This window comes from Ruditapes philippinarum, unplaced genomic scaffold (genome assembly GCF_026571515.1).
Source record: "Ruditapes philippinarum isolate M1 unplaced genomic scaffold, ASM2657151v2 ctg2450_1_1_1_1, whole genome shotgun sequence".
Taxonomy (NCBI): Eukaryota; Metazoa; Mollusca; class Bivalvia; order Venerida; family Veneridae; genus Ruditapes; species Ruditapes philippinarum.
In genome coordinates, this window is record NW_026854496.1 from 129,406 (window position 1) to 154,686 (window position 25,281).

Here is a 25,281-nt window from a genome sequence, read left to right on the forward strand (position 1 = left end):
ACAATCTCATTTTCAGACAATGGAATATTGAATGAAAAAAGTGATAGGTATTTGGTGTATTGAATTGCCTGTATGTATTGAATAGATAACGATGAGTCATGGAGATATATATATGTGGTAGTCTGTTACTGGAGATGATAAGTCCCTGGTGTCTGCTTCATAATCAATGTAATGTAACTACAGAGACACTCAGGTCTATACACTGTATATATCAGGGAAAAATATCATTCAATTATTCTCTCTTTTCTATTGTTTTAATAGAGAGAATGTGATGCTCAGACGTAATGAAATTGTAGGGTAGAAATATATATTTTTTTTCAAGTCTGTTGTATGATGTAATTAACACATATGATGGTTATACTGTAGTAAATTAAATTAAGAAAGCTGTAGCGTTTATGAGAAAATTTTTGTCTGATCCAAACTTTAAACCTCTGGAAACACTTCCTTGTTCACAGTTAGACAGACATAGATGGCAACATGTAGACAATTTATCAAATGTGAGAAGGGAGATAAATCTATAGTAACTCTTCATTCTGGTTAAACAGTATGGCAGGGACTTTCCTGATGCAAATTATGATAAAGTATAGAAATACAGCATTTGGAATTGTTAATATTCTATAATTTAATGATATAAAGTTTACTGATATATATATTACAGGCAAAGACTCCGGTGAAAGACAAGCCACCAAAGGCACCCAAAGAGTCACCTATCAAGAGTGCCCTCAAGAGCGCAGCAAAAGAAGACTCCTCTGATACCAAATCAGATTCTTCAAAATCTGTTAGCCCCGCCCCCTCAGGCACACCTCCAGCTAGAGGAACGCCCACAATACAAGTTGAGGAAGCTGGAGGTTGGTCATGCTTCATATTTTATATTTCTTAAATTTATAAAATGCTAAGACGTGTTGCAATATAATTGTACCTGCTTGATATTTGTGAAGCATCATAAAATGATATTACAGTAGTTTTCCTTAATATGATAGTATCATACCATTATCTTATAAATTGTATAGCAAGAGAAAAATTTCAATTTTTGAATACTTAGAATTGTAATCTTTGAACACAAATAGTTTCAATTTATTGTCTATGCCACCAGTGTACAGACATACCAACCTGAGTAGTTTGACAAGATTCTGAAACTACGAAAATGCTAAATTTTTGTAAATTTGATACTGCACTAACAATTGACATTTCCAGAGTCAAAGCATAACAAGTACATTGTTAAATTGTTTTGAATAAAACAGACATGAAAATGTAATTATAACATTATTGATCACATTCTGTTTTAATTAAAATCCAACGTGAATAGATTAAACCACATATTGTTCTTTCACAATGACATTCTATATACAGTCTAACTTGCCCATGCGACCACGTGTATTAAGCGACTTTTGTCTTAAACGACCACTTCAAATTCCCCCCGATCATTTTCTCTCTATATTTTTAATGTATTAAGCGACTTTTGCTCAACGCGACCAGCGACCGCTAAATAGTCACCTAATTGAGAGCAATTTTTTTATTAAACGACCACTTTTACCTGTCAAGTAATTGTGTTTTTAGAGAACGCCGCCTCGTAATTTCACAAGTGTCAACAATCAAAACACAACAAATAAATGTGTGAAAAACTCTATTTCCCAAACCGTTTTAGCGTAAGCAGTATACGTGTGACGTGTATTATCCAATAATATCGATTAAACAATGCAACGCTCCGCCCCTACTGATGTGGTGTATACGCTTCGCTTGTTGACAATTAGACTGCATTGAATTGACCTTGAACTTGATCAGCAATTAAATTAGATGTATTTTGTTTATTTCGAATGAAAAATGCACGACAGAAAAAACATCCTCACTAATAGGGTTTTCGTGTTGGAGACAAGGAAAAGCAACGGAGAAGTTAAAAAATCTGGAAAAAATGTCAAACATGTACGTAATGGATCAAAACTGTTTTATAAACAAATAACAGAAAGTTATTTTTACAGATTATCGAGCGTACTAATTAGTGAACATTTAAAATATAAAAATGAAGTTGTTTAACATTTCCACCGCATAAGAAAGATGTCATTTGTAAATTTTGACTTTTATGTCATGCTTTGTCTTAAGAGACCGTTTCATTAAGCGACCATTTTGGGTGTTTCCCTTGCGCGGTCGCTTAATACAAGTTTGACTGTATTGTTTTATTTCAGAGTGCTTGTAATAAAAGCATTGTGAAGGATATTAAATAGTTAAATTTATCCTTGTAGAAGTTCCAGTCACTGTTGAAGGTGAGGAACCAGCTGTGAAATCTGAGAGCCCAGAACCAGAGGAGCGCAGGGAACCAGTTGTCAGAATCACTGAGCCGGACATCTCAAGATCTCCTCCGAGAACTAAACCCGAGGCCAAGCAGCCAACACCGGAACCGAAACAGTCGACACCGGAGCCTAAAGCAGCACCTAAAGCTGATAAACCGAAGACCGACAAGGAACGTGAGATGGAAGAATATAAAGCTAAGTTGGCAGAGAAGAGAAGACTAGCCAGAGAAAAGGCAGAACGTGAGGCTGAAATCGAACGTCTTAAACAAGAGGAATTGCAGTAAGTCCATCTGTTTACCATTTCATTAAATGTGGGAAGTTAGTTATCACATTAAATGTTTACATATTATCCCCTGGCATTATTTCTGATTTATATTACATCTTCAAGAAGCATTTTTCTTACAAAAGGACTGTTTTGCTGATTTTCCATTTAGAATGAAAGTAAGGTATTATTGAATTCAGCTTGTAAATTCTCCAGCTTTCTTGGATTGTTGAAAGAGAAGATGTTGTAAGGGAATGTGTTAAGACTGTAAATGAACCTCCATTAAATGAACAATAAAAGTTATGCATTGGGATGACTGATTATATTGAATGTATAAAATTTAAACATATTACCAGTGTTGTTAAGTAATATACCTTTATCTTGCAAGCATTTTTATCTATAACTGCCTTGGGGCGTCTGTGGCCAAGTGGTTAATGTTGTTGACTTCAAACCACTTGCCTCTCACCACTATAGGTTCAATCCCGGCAGGGACTTTGGATTCTTTCATGTGACGAAGCTCAGGTGCCCGTTCGTGCCTGAAATAATGCATGGAAGGGCACCTGAGGACCTCCATCAGTAAAGCTGGAACGTTGACCTGTACTGTGTCAGTGTGACGTAAAACCCAATCAAACATACAAACAAACATCTTTAACTGCCTGTTTATTTTAGGCGTCAGGAAGAGGAGAGACAGAGGTTGGAGGAGGAGAGACAGCGGAGGGAAGAGGAGGAGGCTCTGAGGCTTGCAGCTGAGGCTCGACAGATTGAGGAGGAGAGGCTACAGAAAGCTATTGAGGCTGAGGAGAAAAGAAAACGGGAAGAGGCTGAGAGACAAGAACAGGATAGGATTGCTGTACGTTAATATCTTATTTTATAATGTTACAATCTGTATTGGTACTAAAGGGCAAGAAATATATACAAAATGGGTTTTAAATCAGTTCATTATGTCACCTAGTTTCCAGTAGGGTTTTCCTGCATGAAATTTTGTAAAATTTATAGATAACAAGATCAAAGTTTTGAAAAATCAGTGTTTGACATTTGATAACACAGTCTGATGTCAGGTCTTTGAGACCGAGACACAAATTCTCTCTGTTGATAAATTAATGATGAAATAATAAGTAAAACAGATGTAAATTTCTGCCATTGTCAATATCCAATGGGTTTAAGACTTTCTAAAACTTAATTAACAAAGTGTTGACTTGATATATTCATGTATTGATGACATTATTTCAATGTGTTACAGAAAGAGGAGGCCGAGAAGAAAGCAAAGGAAGAGGCGGAGAAAAGAGAGAAAGAGATGCAGGAACGGGCTCGTAGAGAGGAAGAAGAACGTATAGAGAGGAAAAAGGTAATATTATCAAGTCTTACATGTAATATACACATACAGTACATTTGTTTTGTTTGAAAGTGATAATTGAAATTATATCTTGTTGAAGGGATAGACTTCTGTGCTTTATTATTCAGACAGGTAACTTAAAATGTACCTTTATGAAGTTATATCTATCTACTAATTTTGTCAACAAGTGGCATCTCCTAACATGTAGCTTTGGTCTTAGCGGCCAAAGGGTTTATATTTATATAAACAAAGCTGTAAGGTAGTGTTTTTACCAGAGAGAAAGAATGTTTGTATGAGAGGTAGCTATCCAGCTAGCTTATCTAAAAACAGTGGTGCTCATTGTATGTTAAGTATTTTACCCTGCTTCTTTTCTGCAATTAATTTTCCCTGCTTTTAAGTTTCAAACTCAATATTAAGATTTTATAGTAAATTAAGCCAAATCCTCAGACTTGGATTAGACTGTATGAATGTGCAAGTAGGCCTTGTGTGCTGATACTGGTTCAAGTCGAGTCAAAAAAACTTATAAAAAATTACCTAATCTCAAACTCAGATCTCAGGTATTTGATTGGTCAGAAACAAGCATAGAATATGCACTGACCAATGAAAATCGTGAGATTTGAGACATATCTGAGAGAAAAGTTTAATAATCTTCAAGCCCAGGGTTATAGACAAGTCTTTATCTTAATGAATATTTGGAGGATAAATTGATTATTAATAATTTAATGATGTTCTTTTCAGAGGTTAGAGATGATAATGAAGAGAGTTAAAACAGACAGTCCAAGTTCTACACCTGAGAAAACTAGGGTATGTTTGTTATCATATTGTGAACTAATTTGTGAACTAATTTATGAACTTAGTATGAACTAATTTATAAACTTATTATGATAATGTGCTAAGTAGTTGTTTGCTATGAGTGACTTTGAATTTACATTTTGTATCTCCTCCTAAAAAAAGGATAAGTGAACAACTTCGAACGTAGAAATTCATTTTGAACTTGAATACCTTACTCTTGATAAAAACATTGATATCACTTTGGAAAATGATGAAATTTTTCATTAGTATTGTTTAATGAATTGATATTGTATGTAACATAAAACACATTAGTAAATATAATTTTAAGTATTTTGTGGAAAGTCATTATTCCATGTCCTTCAGCTGACAGATTTATATTATTAATTGCTCTGTGTCTGATTAATAATGAAACATTCGTATCATTATCAAATATTCAAATTCATATGAAAGTAAACTTTTTATTTTTGCACATTTGTCTATTGACCGCCTCCTTGGTCGATGACTTCTAATCCAGTTACCTATCTGGCGTGGCTTCGATCCCCGTGAGATGCTTTTGTAGTTTAGCACAGAGGAAGGTAGTCTAGTACTGGTGTAACTCTCCACGAACGATGGTTAGGAAACTACCCGCCTATATGACTGAAATACTGTTGGGAAAAGGCGTAAAATGAAACAAACAAACTCTAAAATTGATATTGCTGAAATTCCTCCTTTTATCTTGCATTAAAAACACCCAATAGTAAATTAGTTTATTCATAAAGTACTAATACATGAACATTTTATTTTCAGACTGATTCTCCAACACGTGTTGTAACATCTTCATCAAGTAGAACCAGTCTGGTTTCCTCTGAAGACGAAACTGACAAAGAAGAGAAGACTGACAGTCTCAAACCAGAGTCTGACGATACGCCAAAATTCAAATCTCCACTTCTACAAAAACTGACAGAAGGCAAGGGCCAAGATGGAGATTCGGGAACTCCAAAGTTCAAATCTCCATTGCTGCAAAGCATTATGGGTAAAACAAAAATGGGTGCCAGATTATCGGGTACAAGATTGGACGAGATGGATAAAAGTACTGAGAGTCTGACTAAAAGTTCCGAGGAGCTGTCAGAGAAAGAGAAGAAGCAAGATATGGAGAAAGAAAAAGATATTATTGACTCTGGAATTTCTAATGGTTTGACAGCCTCTGTGAAATGTGAAAGTACTGAAAAGTTGATAGAAGACGATCATTTAGCATTGCGTATAGATGTTGATTCTCATGACATGGGAAGTAACAAAACTGTGATAGAGGTTAAAGATAAGGAAGACAGTGTAGAACTAGATAATGATGAAGAAAATGTAGAAAATAATGTTAGTGATAGTGAAACTACAGACACAAAAACTGATTCTCAAACTATGATGGACCCAAATGTTGATAGTGCTCTTTCGTTGTCGTTTAATGGTATTGGGAGCTCTTCTCATAACGGGGATCTACATATAGAACAGAAAACACCAATAGATCCTAAAGATTTGGTGGACTCAAGGTTAGTATATAGTTCAATGTTTCGATGTAAAACTGTTGTAACTCGCTCTCACCCTGCTGAATTTGTGTTTATAGATTTAACTTGCTTTTAATTTAAAATTGAACATCGTGAGGTTGAGGGGCTACAATTATCATATTTTATATATGAGAAGCCAAGGGGATATAGCTTGGTCCCTTTGCACATAAGTGCATATTGGCTTTAGAAATTTTCTCAGTTTGTGTATCTTGTTTAACCAGGTCCTTGTAGGGTAGATTTAAAACGAAATTTAAATACAGTTGGGTAAGATTATATAAGTTTAGTACTTAAGTAAAAGTATAATGCAAATTTTAGTTTTAGGTGCATAAACACTAAAAGTAGTGATAAAAATGTGATAAAGTTAGTACTTAGTAGTTCTTGGGTGTGCACAGTGATGTAAACTACACATATATATTTGAATAAGGGGGGGTAATCAATGATTTACTATTAGAATAAAATGGTCAATATTTTATTCAGAATTGCCTCCCTTGAATTGATATACTACACATAAATAGTTATGAAGTTGAAGGACAAACTTGTTTTATGGATGAAACATAATGCCTGTCTACCAGTTCCATAATTATTTTAATTGATGCACAGCATGTTCTTGGAACATCTGCCTCATTTGGGCCTTCAGCAATATTTCACTGGTAACTAATGTTTGATACATTTATAATTTAATAGACATATAGAGGATATTTGTTTAGTTCAGTGTAAGATCGGAATATATTTCACCGAGTGAGCACCAAAAGGTATATTTCACGAGTGGCACAGCCACGAGTGAAATATGAACTTTTGGATGTTCACAAGGTGAAATATATTTCGATCTTACACTAAACTAAACAAATTTTCTTTTTATTATATGCAAAGAAACGTTTTAAAAAGACATTAAACCTAATACTGAATGAAAAGCGCGCCAAATAATTATACAACGTGACGTCATTTACAACGTAAAGTCATTAAGTTGGTACCCAGTACTGTGCACGCTGGTATTTCACTGAAACAACGTAAGGGGCTTATATTCAAAACTGTGAAATTATCAAAGTGGTAATTTCACTGTTTCAAACAGTGAAATTACCAGTTTTATATCACTGATATATTTCTATAAACCACCGAAAAGCATGTAATAAAATGTGATTAATTAATACAACAATTTTGTTTGTTTGATATGGAAATTAATTATGAAAATTAGATTTTGACTTTTTCTAAAAGTTGGAAAACATTGAAAGAAGACATCAAAATTTCATTTGTCTTAAGATAAGAATGAAATTTACATCTTATTTCCATACTTGATCTTAGGATCTTGTTCAAATTAGCATATTTCATAAATACAATGACAGTTGAGGTTAAGTAAAGAGTTTTGTTTTACCTGGTGACCCTCCTAGTAGATGTTTGTTCATAAATGTTTAAAATTGTTCATATTGTTCATAAATTGTTTAAGCATTCATTGTAATCTTGTGGTGACATTGAGGCAGTGTTTGGTGATGTAAAGTTGGGGACTTCTGTGACTGAGTTATCAAGGTATAGGTTATAAGTTTAAATCTTGTCAGCAACCTTGAATGGTATCCAGACTGCTGTTATTCTGAAGTTTAATGTTTCTACATACATGTCTGTCACACTTAAAACAATAAAGTAATCAAATGAATGACATTAGGCGGATATTTATCTATTTCTAAGACTTTTAAATTATTGTCTATAATGACATTAACATGACCAGGATACTTCTAAGGATATTGTTGCATCATCTTCAGTCTGTTTTAAATATGTTAATATAACTAAAGTTGTGCATTTATAACTGAAATTCATGCAGAAAGCTTTCACTCTTTAACTAAAATAAAACCTTATTTTTCAGATATTAAAGTTTTGATATTTAACTCACTCAAATATTTTTCAGACATAACTTAAATTGCAGCTAGTCGATTATATATTTTATATATAAGTTACTGGTACATGTAACTATATAACATGACTTTATAACTAAACTGTGGTACTGTGGTAAATTACATGTTAGTTGAATAACTTACACCAACCTTGAGTATATGTGTTTTAGTACATCACACTTTATCCTTCAGTCCTTCAGGCTACATATAAAATCTGATAGGTTTATTATCATAGCACTAATGAAAATGCATATAAACAACCTTGTGATAAAACTAACAAATTTGTATTCATTTTCTTCTTTTTACAAATATTCACACATCTTACCCTTTACCTGCTGAATTTATATAATAGATTTGTCCAGTTTTTGTATTCGGGCCAGTCCATTTGGCAATTAAGGGATTTTAATGACAAAACATAAAATATAGAGTCTAGGCTGGCCTGGCTTTATACTGATGATAGAGGTTTGTCACTTTTAGGAATTGACATGTGGGTTGATCTTTTATATTAGTTCTAGTTTATGAAAATATTTATCTTTGTCCATATCAGGTTGCTCAATTTACAATAATAACCACCATTTGAACAATAGTCTCAATGCAATATTGAGTTGATAGTGGCTGGGAAATCAGCCAAATAATACTTGCATTTCCCCATAATTTGTGTCAGTTTGACTTTAGACACAATAAATTGTAAATGTAAACAATTTTTACCAAGCAATATGAGTTAAGGAGACAGCTTAGTGGTAATAAATGTTAACTTTCAATATTTTACCCCTCACTGCTTCAAGTTTGAATCTTCAAAGCATGTTGATTCCTTTCTTGTATGGAAGCTCAGAATAAAACTTTTTACAGAAAGTAGTGGCCATCATTCTCTTGCCTGCAGGTGTCTGAAATTAAACACTGAAGGGTAACAAATCAACATATTTATAAGTATTAAATCTAAGACCTTGAAAAATTTAACAAAGTTAACATATTTATCAGTAAAGCTTGAAAAGTAAAATCTTGAAAAAAAATTGTAACAACAAACAAACAAATGAACAAACAAACAAACAAACAACATATATATAACATCTTGGAGGTATTAAAATACCTGTTTAGTGTAAAGATATACAACAGGTAATTTATAAAGTGTTACAGCATATTAGGTGTATCATAATGACAATGTATTGTTTTAAAGGACAAGGTTAGAACATCATCTTTCTTTCATCTCCTAGTTTACATTCTTCTTGTTGATATTTTTACTGTACATTCTTGTCAAGAGATTTATAAAGAACAGTCAGGATTTGATGTAAATAACGTACAAATATAACAATAATAAGTGAGTGTTTTTAAAAACTGTTTTGTGCCTGCTTGTATCTACAGGGTTTGGTCTTTGTATATAGTTTGAAATTAATGTGAAATTTGCAGACTTTAGTTTAATAGTTGAACATGAATGACAACCTTTAGTCTGTACGGCTCCTTTAAATGGACATTATTGCTTGATACTGACACTGTTGAAGTTTTATGATAACTTGCCTTGCTTAATTAAGAATTGTTTTAAACAATTTCTATATTGATAATTCAGAATTGAAAAGCCAAGTGTATTATGTAGCTTCATCAAACTGGGGTGCATTGTAGTACATACTGGTTACTATAGGCCATTTACCAGTGTGGTATATCCAACCAGTGGATGAGGGAGCTATTCAGCTAGCTTCTGGAAGCCCAGACTTACACCACTGGTCTCTGGATTGCTGGTCCAGTATGCTTACTACTTCACCACATGGTGGCTGTTTTCTTTATAAATATATGCTGTAGATTCACTAAATTTTGTGGGCTTGAAATTTCATTGTTTTGTGCGTTCTTTAATTCAAGAATAGTCTGTTTTTGCAAAACAGTAAAATGCAAATGGAAAATAACCATACAGCAAATGAAATAAAATTTCAATGGATCTTAAATTTTTGGATTAACCTAATCATGAAAAGCACAAAAATAAGAGCCTCACAAATAAAATGATTTTGCAGTACATGATTGAAAAGGTTTATAAAGTGAGATTTTTTTTTTTGGCTCACTGGTCTGTAACATTCAATTAATTGAATTTCTTTCAAATATCTTATTTGTGATCTAAGTCATTAAATAAACCATTTCACTTTACTATTATGAGTGAGCACAGACCTTTTACATCTAACTTACAGGATGTACTGTGTTTGAAAAAAAAAAGCATGTAAATGTTTGTTCTTAACAAAAGTTTTGGCCAGGGTTCTTAAAATGTTTCCTTCATTCCAAATTAATATCAGACTTAACATTATTTGATTAAAGCTTTTTTTTAAAACTTTTTTTGCAAATTTTTCATTTCTATAATGGGAGTTACTGTATCATAGGTTTAAGTTAATGAAGAGATTTTGGTATTTTAAGTGTTTGTAATAAGCATTAACAAGATAACCTCATTATAAAACCAAAACCAAGTTTTCATTCAAGTGTATAATTTGCACAATTTTTTAGTAACTAAGCCTGAAGTACGGATAAGTAATGTGTTAGTTTTGTAGCTAATTGAATAAAGGTATAAGCTGTATACTTTAAATGTATTATTCGCGTGTGCACCGACGTTATATTGACAAAAAGTCATGTATCGGCAAATGTCAATATTGATTTCAGGATTAGAGTGACTCTCGATAACATGCCGGAACCTTCAACCTTACCATATCTTACATGGTGAACTTAGTGTACAAATATAGAGAGAAACTAGCATGTTTATACATACATGGTGTGACACGCCTATCTATAATCTATTTAAATCATAAAATCTGGGGCACATGTCAAAATTATCGCCATATTGAAAAATATTTTTGTATCGACTTTGATTTAACTTTTGCCGATATTTTGTTTTGTGAGCAGACAGTTTGTACACTGATCATCTACGTTCAATAAATATGTTGCCCTGTTTAAGTAAAAGGCTCGTTATCTCTATACATGACTGACAATAAAAAGTAACGAAGATAATTCAACTATTGTCACTATTGATCTATCAATGGCGTAATTATAATTATATTCTAGTGTAATACATACACACAAAACTTGTGATAATACATAATTGGATTTATGAAAATAATTAGATTAACACATTGTATTCCATTCAGGTCAGTGAATTTATGAATTGATTTAAATCAATACTATAAACTTTTGGTAAATATATGAATGGTTCAGTAAATTTTTCATTTAGTAAACTTGATTGTAGTAAAACTCTGTCAAGTAGAAAACGTTTTGCAGTTTTGAGACGTGCCCTGAAATATTTGCCGATAGTATACTATACAATGTATGTGGTTTTAACGTTTATATCTCATTCAGAACAAGGTTATTAACACAATCTGTCAGTGTAATCTTCTACTGAAAACTTTTCCTATATTTTATGAAATTGATATTTAAACGAAAATTTTATTTGGGGATTAAATATACAGGTTTGTGAATTTTCTTCAATTTTCTTACCCTTTTAAATATTATAAAGTGACGGTGACTTTTTAAATCCCGTTTGAAAGCAGAACACTATTTTATCATGTAAGATTTAACTTTGTGAAATTATTCAAATGTTATATTTACAGCAGTGAATGCATGACATTTTGTATTTGTATTTACATTAAGGCTAACTGAAATGTTTAATTAAAGTTTTGACATGTGAATAAATCAGGAAGTCAATTTTGCTCAACTGAATACATGTACTGAAATAGAAAAAGTACATTTTCTGTCAGACGATTATTGTTAATAATTCTAATGTTTCAATTAATAAATCCCAGTGACTGTATAATGACTTTACTTTAATAGACCATTCTATGGGTAATGTGCTGCAAGTCTAATTTCTTTAATTATATCATACATACATCTGTTTTGAAGGAAAAGTCAAGCTATTATGATCACTGTGACATTTTCATTGTTGTCATGCAAGAATTTTAATGTAGCCCATTACTCGAGCAATTTTAAAGGTATTAATATGAAACTCGGAATGCTTGCTCATCATGACATTACACAGTAGTTTGACAAGGGGCATTATTCTGAACGTAATATTTTTAGAGTTATGCCTCTTTTTAACTTAGAATTTTAACTGACGAGTGTTAACACCGTAATTGCGGGGCTCTTGTTTGATAATGAAATTCTGTAAATTCACATTCCAAATTTAATGCAGGATGACTTCAGCACACAAATTAAACAGGGTAAAGGCTAGATATTTGTTTTATGTAAGATTATTGTAATTATAATGATGTTAATGATCTATAGGAATTTTATTATGAGTTAGTCCTATCATATTTGTTGAGTATGTGATAGGTTTAGCATATCATATATCAGTATAGACGTTTTATGACCGGTGTCCAGTTGGCTGGAGACTTACCTATTTATGTATAACTGACCCAGGTCAACATGATAGGTGAGAATACTCAGGTGTTTCACAATAAAATACTGTCGACAGTTCAACATTAATACTGTCAACTATGTTATCTGAAGTATATTTTTGATACCATGCTGCTGAACTAAATTGTCTTCTTTGATGTTTGTATGTTTATATGTTACCCAGCTGTTTTTGATTGGTTGCAACTTTTTCAAAATATTTTCAGTTGGAAATGAAATAGAATACATTTGGTAATAGTGATATGCAGTTTTAAAGATTTGACCTTAATTTCTTTGTGTTCTGATTTTTACGTTAAAGGTACATGAAGCTTCAGAAATGAAATATAATTTTTCCTCTGCTGTGTTAGATAATGCTTTAATAATAGATTTAGAGAATGTAAGGTGCTTTATGGTTTAATGAAAGCAGTCTTTAATGTGTAACAATTCGTCATAAAAGTAACCAACATAAATGCTGGTATTTTGTCATCCTTAAAATTTTACGTATGACCAGAAAGTCTATGCAGATGTTTCAGCTATATAAGGCCTGTGAATACCTACCATTTTTGAAACTAACAAAACACCAAAAATGAAAAGGAAAACAATATTTAGAAATAAAACTTTAATTTAAGAATTTAATATAAGAACTTAATGTTTAATTCTAAGAATTTATTATTAGAATTTAATGTTACAAGGACTTTAATATAAGAATTTAATATAAGAATTTAATAGTAAGAATTCAATATAAGAATTTAATATAAGAATTCAATATTATACAATTATTGACTTTTAAGTAAGCCATTGAATATGATGTGATATTCACCGGCAGATGACATATTGACCGAGGCGATAGCCGAGGTCAATATGACTTTCTGCCGGTGAATATCACATCATATTCAATGGTTCACTAGTCAATAATTGTTTTATTATATGAATAGGCTAAGAAATTTAAAAAAATCACAAAAGTACAACCTTATAATTATACATGTACAAATTTTGCCTTGTTGAAGCGCGGGGAAAAAGACGCACGTGTTAGGCGTGCAACGACTATGCGAATGCTGCGCATACAAAAATAATTCAAGTTTATACTCATCATTGCGGTGTAATCTTTAAGAATAATAGTAAAGTATTGATATTTTAATCGAGAAATATGCCATAAAGAACAAAAAGCAACAATTATTTTTTAATTAACACACGTAATTAACAGTCTACGGTGTATGATCATTGAATATGCGTCTCAATCTATTTTTAGACTCGGAAAATCCAATTCAGACAGTGAATATGATACTACACCCAGTAAATATGATTTTATAAAAAGTTCTGTTGACTACTGTTTGGACCAATGAGATTGCAGCTATATTTAGATCATATAATAAAAAGATTTAATGTATTGTAAGCTGAAGATATTAAATGTAAGAATTGAAAGTTGGTTTATATAACATCATGCATTTCACATAGAAGATAATTGATTTCCCTTGATAGCAATTATGCCAAAGAAGAAACTACAGTATAAGACCCTGTGGAGTATTAAATGGTACTTGTTAAAGAAACTGTAGAAAACAACAGTGTTATCTTATTCTCAAGAGAATTCTGTGTAGAATTTACTAATTGATACATCTATCGATTATATCTTCCTATTTTAGCTATAATTTCATCAATACCATGTAAAATGCTTAATATAGATAGTATACATGAAATTCCTAGAAGTTTAGGTATTTATATTGACAATATTGATGGTTTTGTAGACTAAGTGTAGATGTAGTAAAGCTGCAGATTATAGTTCTGTTGGCCTTAGGAACTTAAATTTTCGGATTTTAAGTTGACATATTGATTGCACCTGAAGATGTATCAATTTCAAACATTGTCTAGGTCAATTTTTATAATGGAATGTTGAATTACTGTATGATATCAATATTGAAATGTAAATAATTCTCAGCCCACAAAATAGTGTTAAGTCTGCAGACTGCACAGATGTGAAGATTTTCCCTTTCTATTGTGGTTTTGACAACCAAAAAAATTATGTAAATTTTTACAGACATGGTCAAAACCTAAAGAACACCACATTAGTCAGTTGATGGTTTTGCAGACTAAGTATAGATGGTGTATAGCTGCAGCTTATAGTTCTGTCAGTCTTATGAACTTAAATTTTCTGATTTAAAGTTGAAATATGGTATGCACCTGAAGATGTTTTAGTTTAAGACATTGTCTTGGTGGTGGTGGAATTGGAAGTTTTCACTCTGGATTACGACAGTTCAGTCACTGCATCGCTCCTGGGCAGGCTGTCAAGCAGTTACCAGTACTAGTTGTCTTCACTTTCACATTAGGAACTAATTACTTCTGTACATGCTAGAGCAGAGTTACAGTGCAATTGACCTAAGAATGATTTCATAATCAATCACAACAAAAGTGATCTGCACGCCCGCCTCCGGGAATCTAACCCGGGTCACCCAATTCTTAGTCCAATATCTACCTACTGAGCTAACTGGACGGCTACAAACATTGTCTTGGTCAGTTTTATAATGGAGTGTTCTTACTTTATGATATCAATATTAAAATATATATAATTCTCAGCCCATAGTTGCAAAGTGTAAAGTCATAATACACAGATGATGATTATAGCTTATTCTTTCTATTGATTTGATGTGATATTTATAACCTCTTATAGGGCTGGTAAAACTTGAAATTTAGAACTAAACTAGAACGTCAGTGTCATTTGCATGAAATCATGGGAGAAAACGGTAGAAAAACATTGATTTATTTGTAAATATTTACAGCACGTCCCCTGGATAGCATCAATATATTAAAATCAATGTTCCATCTCAAACATGTTGAATACACCCTGTAATATGGTGTAATTACCCTTTACATGTTCCATACCTTTAATAGAATAACCGTCATTTCAAGCTCAATTTACAAAGAAATAAGATCGCACATTTTAAGTGTTGCAAATAAATAGCCGATGGTTTTAAGGAATTTAGAAAATCTTCAGTGTAATGGTAGCATTATCTGAATGCCATGGGGTATTTGTTTTCAATAACTTTATCAATGTTTTGAGAGATAAAGTATCTTCAAAAATCAGATAAAATGTATTTTGATAGGTTTGTTTTATTGAGGTCTCTTATGTTTGTATTTGTATTAATGTCAATACATAGTTTTGAAATAAGTATTATACATTATTTATAACTTTGACCTGGTATAGTTGAATGTGATTGAATAGATAAGCAGAAAAATATGAAATAAACAAACAATTGTTGATTGTCTAGCTGTGATGCAGTGTAAGAACGGTATATTGTTATATGTTTATAATCTTCTAGTATTGAAGAATTTAAATATACAGCCATTTAAAGTCATGTTAAACACTCGGTTACGTACATCGCTGTCAAATAATGATCAGTGGCAAATTCTGTTGTACGTTAACTGCCCAGGTTGTCCCGCAGCCTGTACGGACAAGTGGAAATTTTTAAGAACTTTACTATAAAAATATCGTAATAAAATGCTCCCCCCAACCCCCATAAATTATCATTTTTAGCTCGACTATTCGATAAGAATAAGTAGAGCTATTGCAGTCACCCGAGCGTCGGCGTAACCACTTATGTTAAAGTTTTTGTAATAGTTCAAATATTTTCAAAGTCCATTGACATATGGCTTTGAAACTTTGCACACTTGTTCACCATCATGACCCCAACCTGTAGACAGGAGAAGGTAACTCTATCAAGCATTTTGACAGAATTATGCCCCTTTTTCGACTTAGAATTTACGTTAAAGTTTTTGTAATAGTTCAAATATTTTCAAAGTCCATAGACATATGGCTTTGAAACTTTGCACACTTGTTCAACATCATGACCCCAACCTGTAGACAGGAGGAGGTAACTCTATCAAGCATTTTGACAGAATTATGCCCCTTTTTCGACTTAGAATTTACGTTAAAGTTTTTGTAATAGTTCAAAATATTTTCAAAGTCCATTGACATATGGCTTTGAAACTTTGCAACACTTGTTAAAACCAATCATGACCCCAACCTGTAAACAGGAGGAGGTAACTCTATCAAGCATTTTGATAGAATTATGCCCCTTTTTCGACTTAGAATTTATGTTAAAGTTTTTGTAATAGTTCAAATATTTTCAAAGTCCATTGACATATGGCTTTGAAACTTTGCACACTTGTTCACCATCATGACCCCAACCTGTAAAGAGGAGGAGGTAACTGTACCAAGCATTTTTTTTACTATCAAGCACTAAGAATAGTCGAGCGTTGCTGTCCTACTGACAGCTCTTGTATTATAAATCCAGGGAAATTATCACAAATTTTAACTTACAGTATGGTATATAGAATCTAGTAGAAAATAATAGAAAAACAGAACATTCTCTCTATTTTGATGCTATTTAACATTTCTATACTATAATCAACACCCCAACCCCCTTTTGGGTGGGGGTTGGGGGTGTAATAGGGAATATACAGTGTATACATATAGGTGAACTCAAATTTTCTGTCAAGGAGACATTTTACATGATATTTAAATGAAATTTTGTAACAAATTTTTTGAACCAGAAGCTAATTTCAGTAGTTTTATTTGGTCAAAAATTCGTTTTAGTTGAGGGTATATTAATCTATCCTGTATTGTGTAGATTTCAACCTGATTTGGTCTAGTGAATGGGGGAAACATTGGTCTTATTCAGTTCAATAGATTCTTGTTGTAAAAATGATCACCTTACATTACTTCTAAATGGGACATTTCATTCCTTACTTACACTCTAGTATATTTTACTGAATAAAGTTTTCAGTTTTTTCAATAGTTTTGCGTGTTTTATTGCAGTTTGATAGCTATCGTTAATTTCAAGTCTTTATTCTCGTGAACAAAATTGAGGCCAAAAATGAAAGACATTATTATACCTAAGTCATCACCCCTGGAGAAAAAAAACACACCATTCATACAGCTTAATGTGTTTCTCTTTAATACTACAGAGAATCAACTAAATGAGTGTCAAATTAATCATAGTGTAAGGTATATGTTATACTATTATGCTAGAGGTGAAATTATAAAATTAACATCATATACTGTAAAATATATATTGATGAAGTAGGTTTTAAAAGATAGTGATATGAAAACTTGGGGGGGGGGGGGGGGGGGATAAAATTTTTTACAAAAGTAAAGCATTTTTAAGTAGATGCTAAGTGCTCAAAATTAGCTTGTGGCAGATAGAGTCTTTATATTATTTATATAATGTATTGTACTTAAGGTAATATTAAATTAATGTAGGCAGATATTAAGTGATACAAAGATAGAAGGTGATAACAGGGTAGACAGTATTTGTTAGTAACAATAGAGTAGTTATTAGGCCACAGACTAAGAACAACTAGCCCCTCTCTACTGTGGATTTGAAACATGGACTTTGGATTCTTTCATGTGAGAAAAATATCCAGCTACCTTATGGAAGATCAGTGGTTCTACTCAGGAGCCGGTTTCTACATCCACCACTTAATCATGAAAGTCACTTGTATAAAGAGTTACTGAAAATAAAAACAACAAATAACCAGTCTTTTGAACAGCAAAGTCTGGTTACAGTATGCTGACAATGAATCATTTGCATGCTATCTCTTTGGGTCAGAGTTCGTTAAAAAAAATATTGAGCTATCTCAAGTGTGAGCTAAATGTCAATCTGGCTTATGGAAGGTCTGTGACTCTATCCAGGGGTCTACCTGATTGTAATATAATACACAGACGGCTATCTTAGGTCTTATTGTACCATATGTCATTCACTATACCAGTGACTTATAAAACATTGTTTTTTTTTGTATATTTCAGTATTAGTGTTCGAACAGTGGATTCATTAGAGAGCCCCCAGACTGGTAACGGATCTTTCGGTGTGAGCATCACAGAGTCTCAAACTGTTCCGATATCCGACTCAACACAGTTTGAGGAAATTATAGACCTAACAGGTGTCCCTTCAAAGCCTATAAAGTTTGGTGAGGGCTTTGTTAATCATAGTGAGGATTTGTTGAATTTAAACAACGGAGATGGTGTTGATAATGGGCACCTGAGTGAAGATGGAGATGTGAACTCACATCAAGTTGGTATACCTATTGTAGCATTTGAGGAGAATGCAACAAGAAGACAAGATGTCACAGGTGAGCAGACCATCCTCTCAGTTTAACCTTTAATCTGTTGAAAATTGTGTAATGGATATGCCCTATTTTGAATTTGGAACAGTCCATTCAACATTGAAGGGATTTCAATGTAATGAATTTCGAACTGTCTTATTACACATTCAAAATACTGATTTTGAAAACACTGACAATAGATGCTGGATGAACTGTTTATGTTGTGCTCTGTATCCATTAGTAATATTAAGACGAATTTCAATAATGTCAGGAAATATGTCACTGTATGGAACTGTTCACTTAATGTGGAGGAAGTGTGCAAGCTGAACAGGGTAGCTTGGTCTGCAGTGCTGTGTAATGGTCTTGCCAGGTGTGTTCAAGGTTCATGTCCCAGTCAGGCCGCATATGTTTTATATTTTTTAAGCCTATGACAAAAGTTTTATACTAGAATTATTAAAGTTATAAAACTTTTACAGGGGTAATTATGCAAATTTATTTAAAAGTCCTTTTCTGTATATATATATACTTGAGTAAGTTAAACTAGCTTGATTATTTTCTAATTTTTGTTTTCTATTTTTAACAGACCTCTTGTCATGAAGACACAACTGATGTTAATGCATCCATGGTAACTGCAGATCTTTCATCCAATCAGCACGCAGAATCCAGCATGGACAAACATGATGCTATAGGGGCATCCCAGCATTCCCCTAGTGTCAATAATACACGCAAATCTAATAATACAGATTTCAAATATGTCTCTGTAGGAAATCAATCTAATTATAGAGATAATTCTGGTTGTCATAGACACAAAAATGATTTAGGCCAGAAACTTGATGACGACCCTGAAGAAATTGAACGTGTAGACAATTTGTGGTCCGAAGTTGAAGACGTTATGGGTCGTCAATATTCGGAGACGTGTAAAGTGCTGGAGGTGTATGGGATAGGTGAGGGGGAGGGGGATAGTGAGACAGAGGAGGGGCAATTGTGGAGAATGGTCCAGGGGGATGCACCCTACACTCTAAATATTATTTGAGATATTCGTAAGGTGTAAATTATTAATATATTCGTAATTAATGCCAGAATAATAACTTTCTTGCCGCAATCAGATACTAATCGGGTTCTTAAAACTGAATCATTGGTTTAGACAAGTACATAAATTCTGTTAAATGTCTTTTGTGAATGTTGAAATTGTTAACAAAATTAACATTTGTGCAATAATACTTCATACTATTGGTGTTTTCTGTTAATAACCAAGGGAAGTAAGAATGTAATTTAGTTTGCTGTTTTGATTTTCAAATAAACTCTTTATTTGTTTCTTAACTAATGAATATTGTATGCATTTAAAACCTATAATGAAGGTGCTTTGATTTGATCAATTCAGAATAAATTTCAAGAAAATCTAAACATTATTCGTCCATTACTGACGTAGGTGCCAAATCCTGGATCATTATTACCTCCCTTTGATCATCAACGTGTTGAATGGTTGCATTACCTCCCCCCTCACATTTTATTTGTGTTCTATATTATATATAAAATCTGTGATCCTACTGGTGATAATGTATACATGTGCTAAGGTGTTTTAAATATAATCAGAATTGAGTTACAGTGAAATTTATGATACATGTACATTGATAATAAATGCACAAATTATGTGATCAATTAATTTTTAGAAATTTTAGAAAAGTCAAGAGAAAATATGTCTAAAAGAATTTTAAATGTTATTTGAGCTGATTATGGGTTTAATATTTTCATTTGTTATAATGAATGGTAATAAATATTGAAATTAAAAAGAAAAGGAATGAAAATGATGGACTAATTAAAAGGATGATACTGTTGGATTCTATGAATAAATCTTTCTGACGTTATATTTGACACATCTTTGTACTAGAATATGAACTTATATATATGTAAATGGTTGTTCTAACAACGTTTTATTGCTGATCTGCCATTATTACATGTTATATTTATTGTTAAAATCTGTCTTGCTGTAACTATTAAATGTGTGCTTTGGTGTTTCCAAGTCAATTATTGACTTTATCTTAAATAAAACTTGATAAATTTGTAATGCTATTAATTGATTAATTAGAAACATGTTTTAATTGGTTGAATGGTAAACTGCTATCAGTAATTGTCTAGTATTTGTGATGTTATATATATAAATAGATGAAGCTCATTGTTAAACTATTTCCATGTATGTATAAGGAATAATGATGTTACTCAATGTAATGTATCTTCATGATTTTCACAAATAATGGACAAATGTTTTATAAGGCCCTGTTCAAGCCAATTGTCTTGTCTTGCTTAACAAAGGTGTTTTACTATATTACAAAAAGCTTTTTTTATACTTAGATCATGTTTTCAACTTTTTCTCAAAATTTACTGGCAAAATGTGACAGGAATTTGTTTTGTATAAGAAAAAGTTTGCAAATTTTGTGACATATGTCAGAATTTTGAACAGGGTCTTTTATTTTTAGGACCACATGCGAATCATATCTCATATTTTCGCCTCCACATATATCATATTTGCATTATTTATTGGTTAGAATGATATAGAAGTTTAGTCATTTAAATTGTGTAAACTGTCATTCAAAAAATTAATTGGCATATATTGGCCAGTAAGATGTAAGTGATGTCTGAATCATGTTTGTAATGTAAGCATCATGTTGCTGGTGTTAGCATCATGTTGCTGGCATAAGCATCATGTTGCAGTGTTAGCATCATGTTGCAGTGTTAGCATTATGTTGCTAGTGTTAGCATCATGTTGCAGTGTTAGCATTATGTTGCTAGTGTTAGCATTATGTTGCTGGTATTAGCATCATGTTGCTTGTGTTAGCATTCTGTTGCTGGTGTTAGCATCATGTTGCTGGTAAAAGCATGTTGTAACTGGTGTTGGCAACATGTTGCTGGTGTTAGCATCATGTTACTAATTTTTGCCTCTCATTATAAATGTTAGCATTTCATATACAAACATATTCATACAATCAGAAGTATGAATGTGTGCATATTTAAGTAGAACAATGGGATCTATTTTCATAATTGTCATATTTGAGCCATTCTGAACAAGGCTTGAAATAGAGCTGTCAATTAAAGGGACACAACCCAATCTAGAATATGTGTTTAAGACCATATAATTATTTGTAATCAGTGGATCAATCTAAGCAGAAACAGTTGTAAGGCATTTTATCTTTATACAGAGATACAACAGTTTATTATTTTGCTGGTAATTATAATATCTTTGGGTTAATTAGTTTAACTTGTCTGACAAAATTTGATTTTCTCCTATACTTGATCAAATTGTAGTCGGGAGTTGAGTCCCTTTAATTGGCTAACACTTCATATGTATTAACCTTTATTATTGATAATTGATAGAAGATAAATAAAACCCAACAAACATGCACTGGTAAAGCTTAAATGTCTGGAAAAATGTGTAAAAACCACCCAAAATTTCTGAATATACAGTATTGAGAGATTTTTATTTATTTATAAGAAAGATATGTATACAATGTACTTGTAAAAGTTGATGTTTTTTTTTACACTATAGCATTAAGAATTTCCTATCTTCATCTCTGTAGGTTGTAAGACATTTTGTGATTATTATTATTAAAATGATTTAGATTATGTACTGGTTTATAATTTTATAATAGATCTTTTTTCATAGAATTTTATATTTCTCTACATTTTTATTATAGATTAAATCATGTATCTAACGCAGTAACATATTTTTGGTTTTCTCTAACAGAATTTGGTTTGAGAAAAATAAATTTACATAGAATTCTTGCTAAATAACACTCATTTAACATAATAATATTTAATTGATATTAACTCTTTAATTAAATCAGATGTGAAATCTTGGGTGACTAACAAAATACTTTAGATTTGCAAATATAATTGTAATGATTCAAATACCTATATTTCTGATTTGTGTTTCAAGTCATTTATATAATTATTTCTAAAAAAATTTAAAGTTAGCTATTTTCAAGTACATGTAGATGGCATACACATGTTTAGTTTTGCTCAATCTGTCACCTGTACCTGTGTATGTTGCCTTCAATATTACAACAGTTAATTAACAGGTAATAACATGTTGATACAATCAACTCTATTAGGTTATGTCATTGATTTCTTGAGATGATTTTATTTGTTTCTTGTTAATTTTTTATTTACATCAATGTTATTCACAAAGTGCTATAGTTATATCATATAACACATTCAGTCACTTCTGTTACTATGATTTCCTTTTTTCGAAATTTTGTTTTTGCGTAAAAGGGTCCATAAATTTCCTCCTTAAGTTTGGTTGTAGAATTATTTACGTTGCTTAGCAACCAGACTGCTTTCGGTGTCAAACAAAGTGTATTCATGCCAGCTTTCCTAATGCATTTGTTTCTTTTCTTTTATTATAAACTTATATTCACTTTACCAACAGTTGCCTGAAATCAAAAATGGATAATTGACAAAAACAGGAGAAAAAAAATTGTTTTAAAGCATAACTTGCTATAGAAATAACAATTTTATCTAGAATAGTCTCACTTGTTGTACTACCTAGATGTAAGTATAGAAATAATTCTATGTAGTGGCATAGCTCGAGTTGATCTATTTACTGTTTCTAAATTATGCTTTTTTATCTGCTTTGCTACACCCCCCCCCCCCCCCCCAAAAAAAAAAAAAAGAAGCTTTTTTTTGTTTGTTTTATGAACCGCTTTGTTGACTTATTTATTTCGCAGCACAAGGAGGAAATCTAAGCTGGACACCTGACCTGATATAACTGATGAAAGATCAGCAGATTTATTAGATAACTGTAGATGAAAAAAGTTATATAATGGCAGTTACCTTTGGTATAGTAAAAAAAACAACATACCGTAATATAGAATGCTTGTGCACTTACTTACATTTTACAGTTTTGTTGTTCTCAAGTATTGTAAAAAAGACATTGAAATTTTCAGTCACTATGGAAACATGTCTTAGTTTATTGTTCTCAAATATTGATATTTGCAATTGCTATGAAAATATAATATTTCCTACCATAACAATAAGAATACACTTTTTCATATTTCCGAAAAATTTGACATTATTGCAAAATTGTGAAAATATTTTTACATTTATTGGGAAAGGAAAATAACATAAAAAGTGAATAAATTTAAAAAACTAAAGTAAAAATCTCAGTATGAGTACCATCAAATTAACTGCAATTTGTTGCAGAATAAAACTTTATCAGTATGTTACAATTCTGCTGGATCAGAGAGGGATAGATATATAATTTACTGATATATATATATACAATATATTAGGTAAACGTTCATTTTTACATAGAGAGCATGCTGGGAAACTACACGTTGTGTTACGTATATGACGCTAGTACAAACAGAGTTTTGTATGAAGTTTCGATACCAAGTTTTATGTGAGAGAGAGAGTTTTGAGAGTATTTTCGTGATGTAGTGACACTTTGTATGTAAAGTGTGACTCCTGTATTCTTTTTTTTTGTTTTTGCACATTGATACATTATGCTATGTATTGTTTCAGTAAAGTGGAATAATATTGTATCGTCTTCTAGTTGTTTTTTTTCTTTCTCATGTTATTATACTATTATTATGAAAAAACCTACTGCAAAGCTTGTCTCTTAAAGAAATCCCTTGTTCTGATATGAGAAGGCTGTGATTAAGTGTCTCAAGCTAGGCATATGATCCCTGTCAACCAGTTAAAATACCTAGAGAAGGAGACGTCTCTTGTTTCTTTAAGTGACTAAGACAGTGCAGGAACAAACTTATTTGCTCAACATTGTTTGATGAAAGTGCCCATATCTATATTGTTAAATTCTATTTATTGCAGCATTCTTTTCTGGCCCATTTTGATAATCGATATTGGGTCATGTTCCAAAAGTCAAAATCAGGGAACAAAAAAGAACTAAAATTATCGAAAGACCCCCCAAGGTCTTCCTCCACCAGTAAAGCTGGAAAATAGCCATACGATCTATAATGTGTTAGTGTGACGTAAAACCCAATCAAATAAACAACCAAACTAAAATAATTGTCATTTTATTACATTTAACTGCACTGTGCTATGGAAAATTGTAATCTTGCATTCCGGATGGTAGTATGTGCTTATAAGTGAAATATGAAAGAAGTTTATGTAGCCAAATATTAATTTATATATATAAGGGAATATTGTTTTTAGTGTGGTGCTTCAACACATTTTTATTCTTACTCGATAGTTATACCAGTAGAATATTTGCTTGTGCTAAATAACGAAAATAGGTTAAGGTCTTCAGACAGCCACATGGCTTAAAGTCTTCAGGATTTTCCCTAATTCCATTCATAACTGAATACATTGTAAATGATCAAAGGCAGACTTGTTGTCCATTGCTAATATTTAAACCAGAGCTGAATTGTTTTTCATGGATGAATTCTGTAATTTTGCATCATTGTATCGAACATTGAGACGATATGTCCTATATAGATGCAAGACTCAGGTTTGTAGGTTAAAGTTCAAGATCACACTTAGACATGTAAAGAATTTTTCATGAAAGTGCATTGATGGTGCTGTTTGATTAAGAATTCTATCATTCCTGTCTGGATTTTAAAATAACTGTATTGAACAGGATGCTGACAACATTTCCTGTGAAAAATGTTAAGTCTCTGGCTCAAAGGCAAAGATCACATACACTAAAGTCATGATAAGGATGATATAAATGATTACATAAGAAAGCATTGATGATTGTATCTGGTCAACAATTCCTGGATGGATTTTAAAATAATGT

At 31.9% G+C, this 25,281-nt stretch overlaps 1 protein-coding gene across 19 annotated transcripts in view; it reads left to right on the forward strand.

Annotated features, from left to right (window-relative positions):
• Window positions 1-24,065, forward strand: part of LOC132740274 (inner centromere protein A-like) — an 80,109-nt gene extending 56,044 nt beyond the window's left edge. For all 19 annotated transcript variants that reach the window (XM_060728138.1, XM_060728144.1, XM_060728147.1 and 16 more), the window contains 8 exons: window positions 659-848; window positions 2,238-2,565; window positions 3,217-3,397; window positions 3,788-3,892; window positions 4,619-4,684; window positions 5,459-6,192; window positions 18,235-18,557; window positions 19,114-24,065. In XM_060728138.1, the coding sequence (XP_060584121.1) occupies window positions 659-848; window positions 2,238-2,565; window positions 3,217-3,397; window positions 3,788-3,892; window positions 4,619-4,684; window positions 5,459-6,192; window positions 18,235-18,557; window positions 19,114-19,127 (1,941 nt within the window). In that variant the 3' untranslated portion in view covers window positions 19,128-24,065. The remainder of the gene's footprint in view (window positions 1-658; window positions 849-2,237; window positions 2,566-3,216; window positions 3,398-3,787; window positions 3,893-4,618; window positions 4,685-5,458; window positions 6,193-18,234; window positions 18,558-19,113) is intronic.
• The last annotated feature ends 1,216 nt before the right edge of the window (window positions 24,066-25,281 follow it).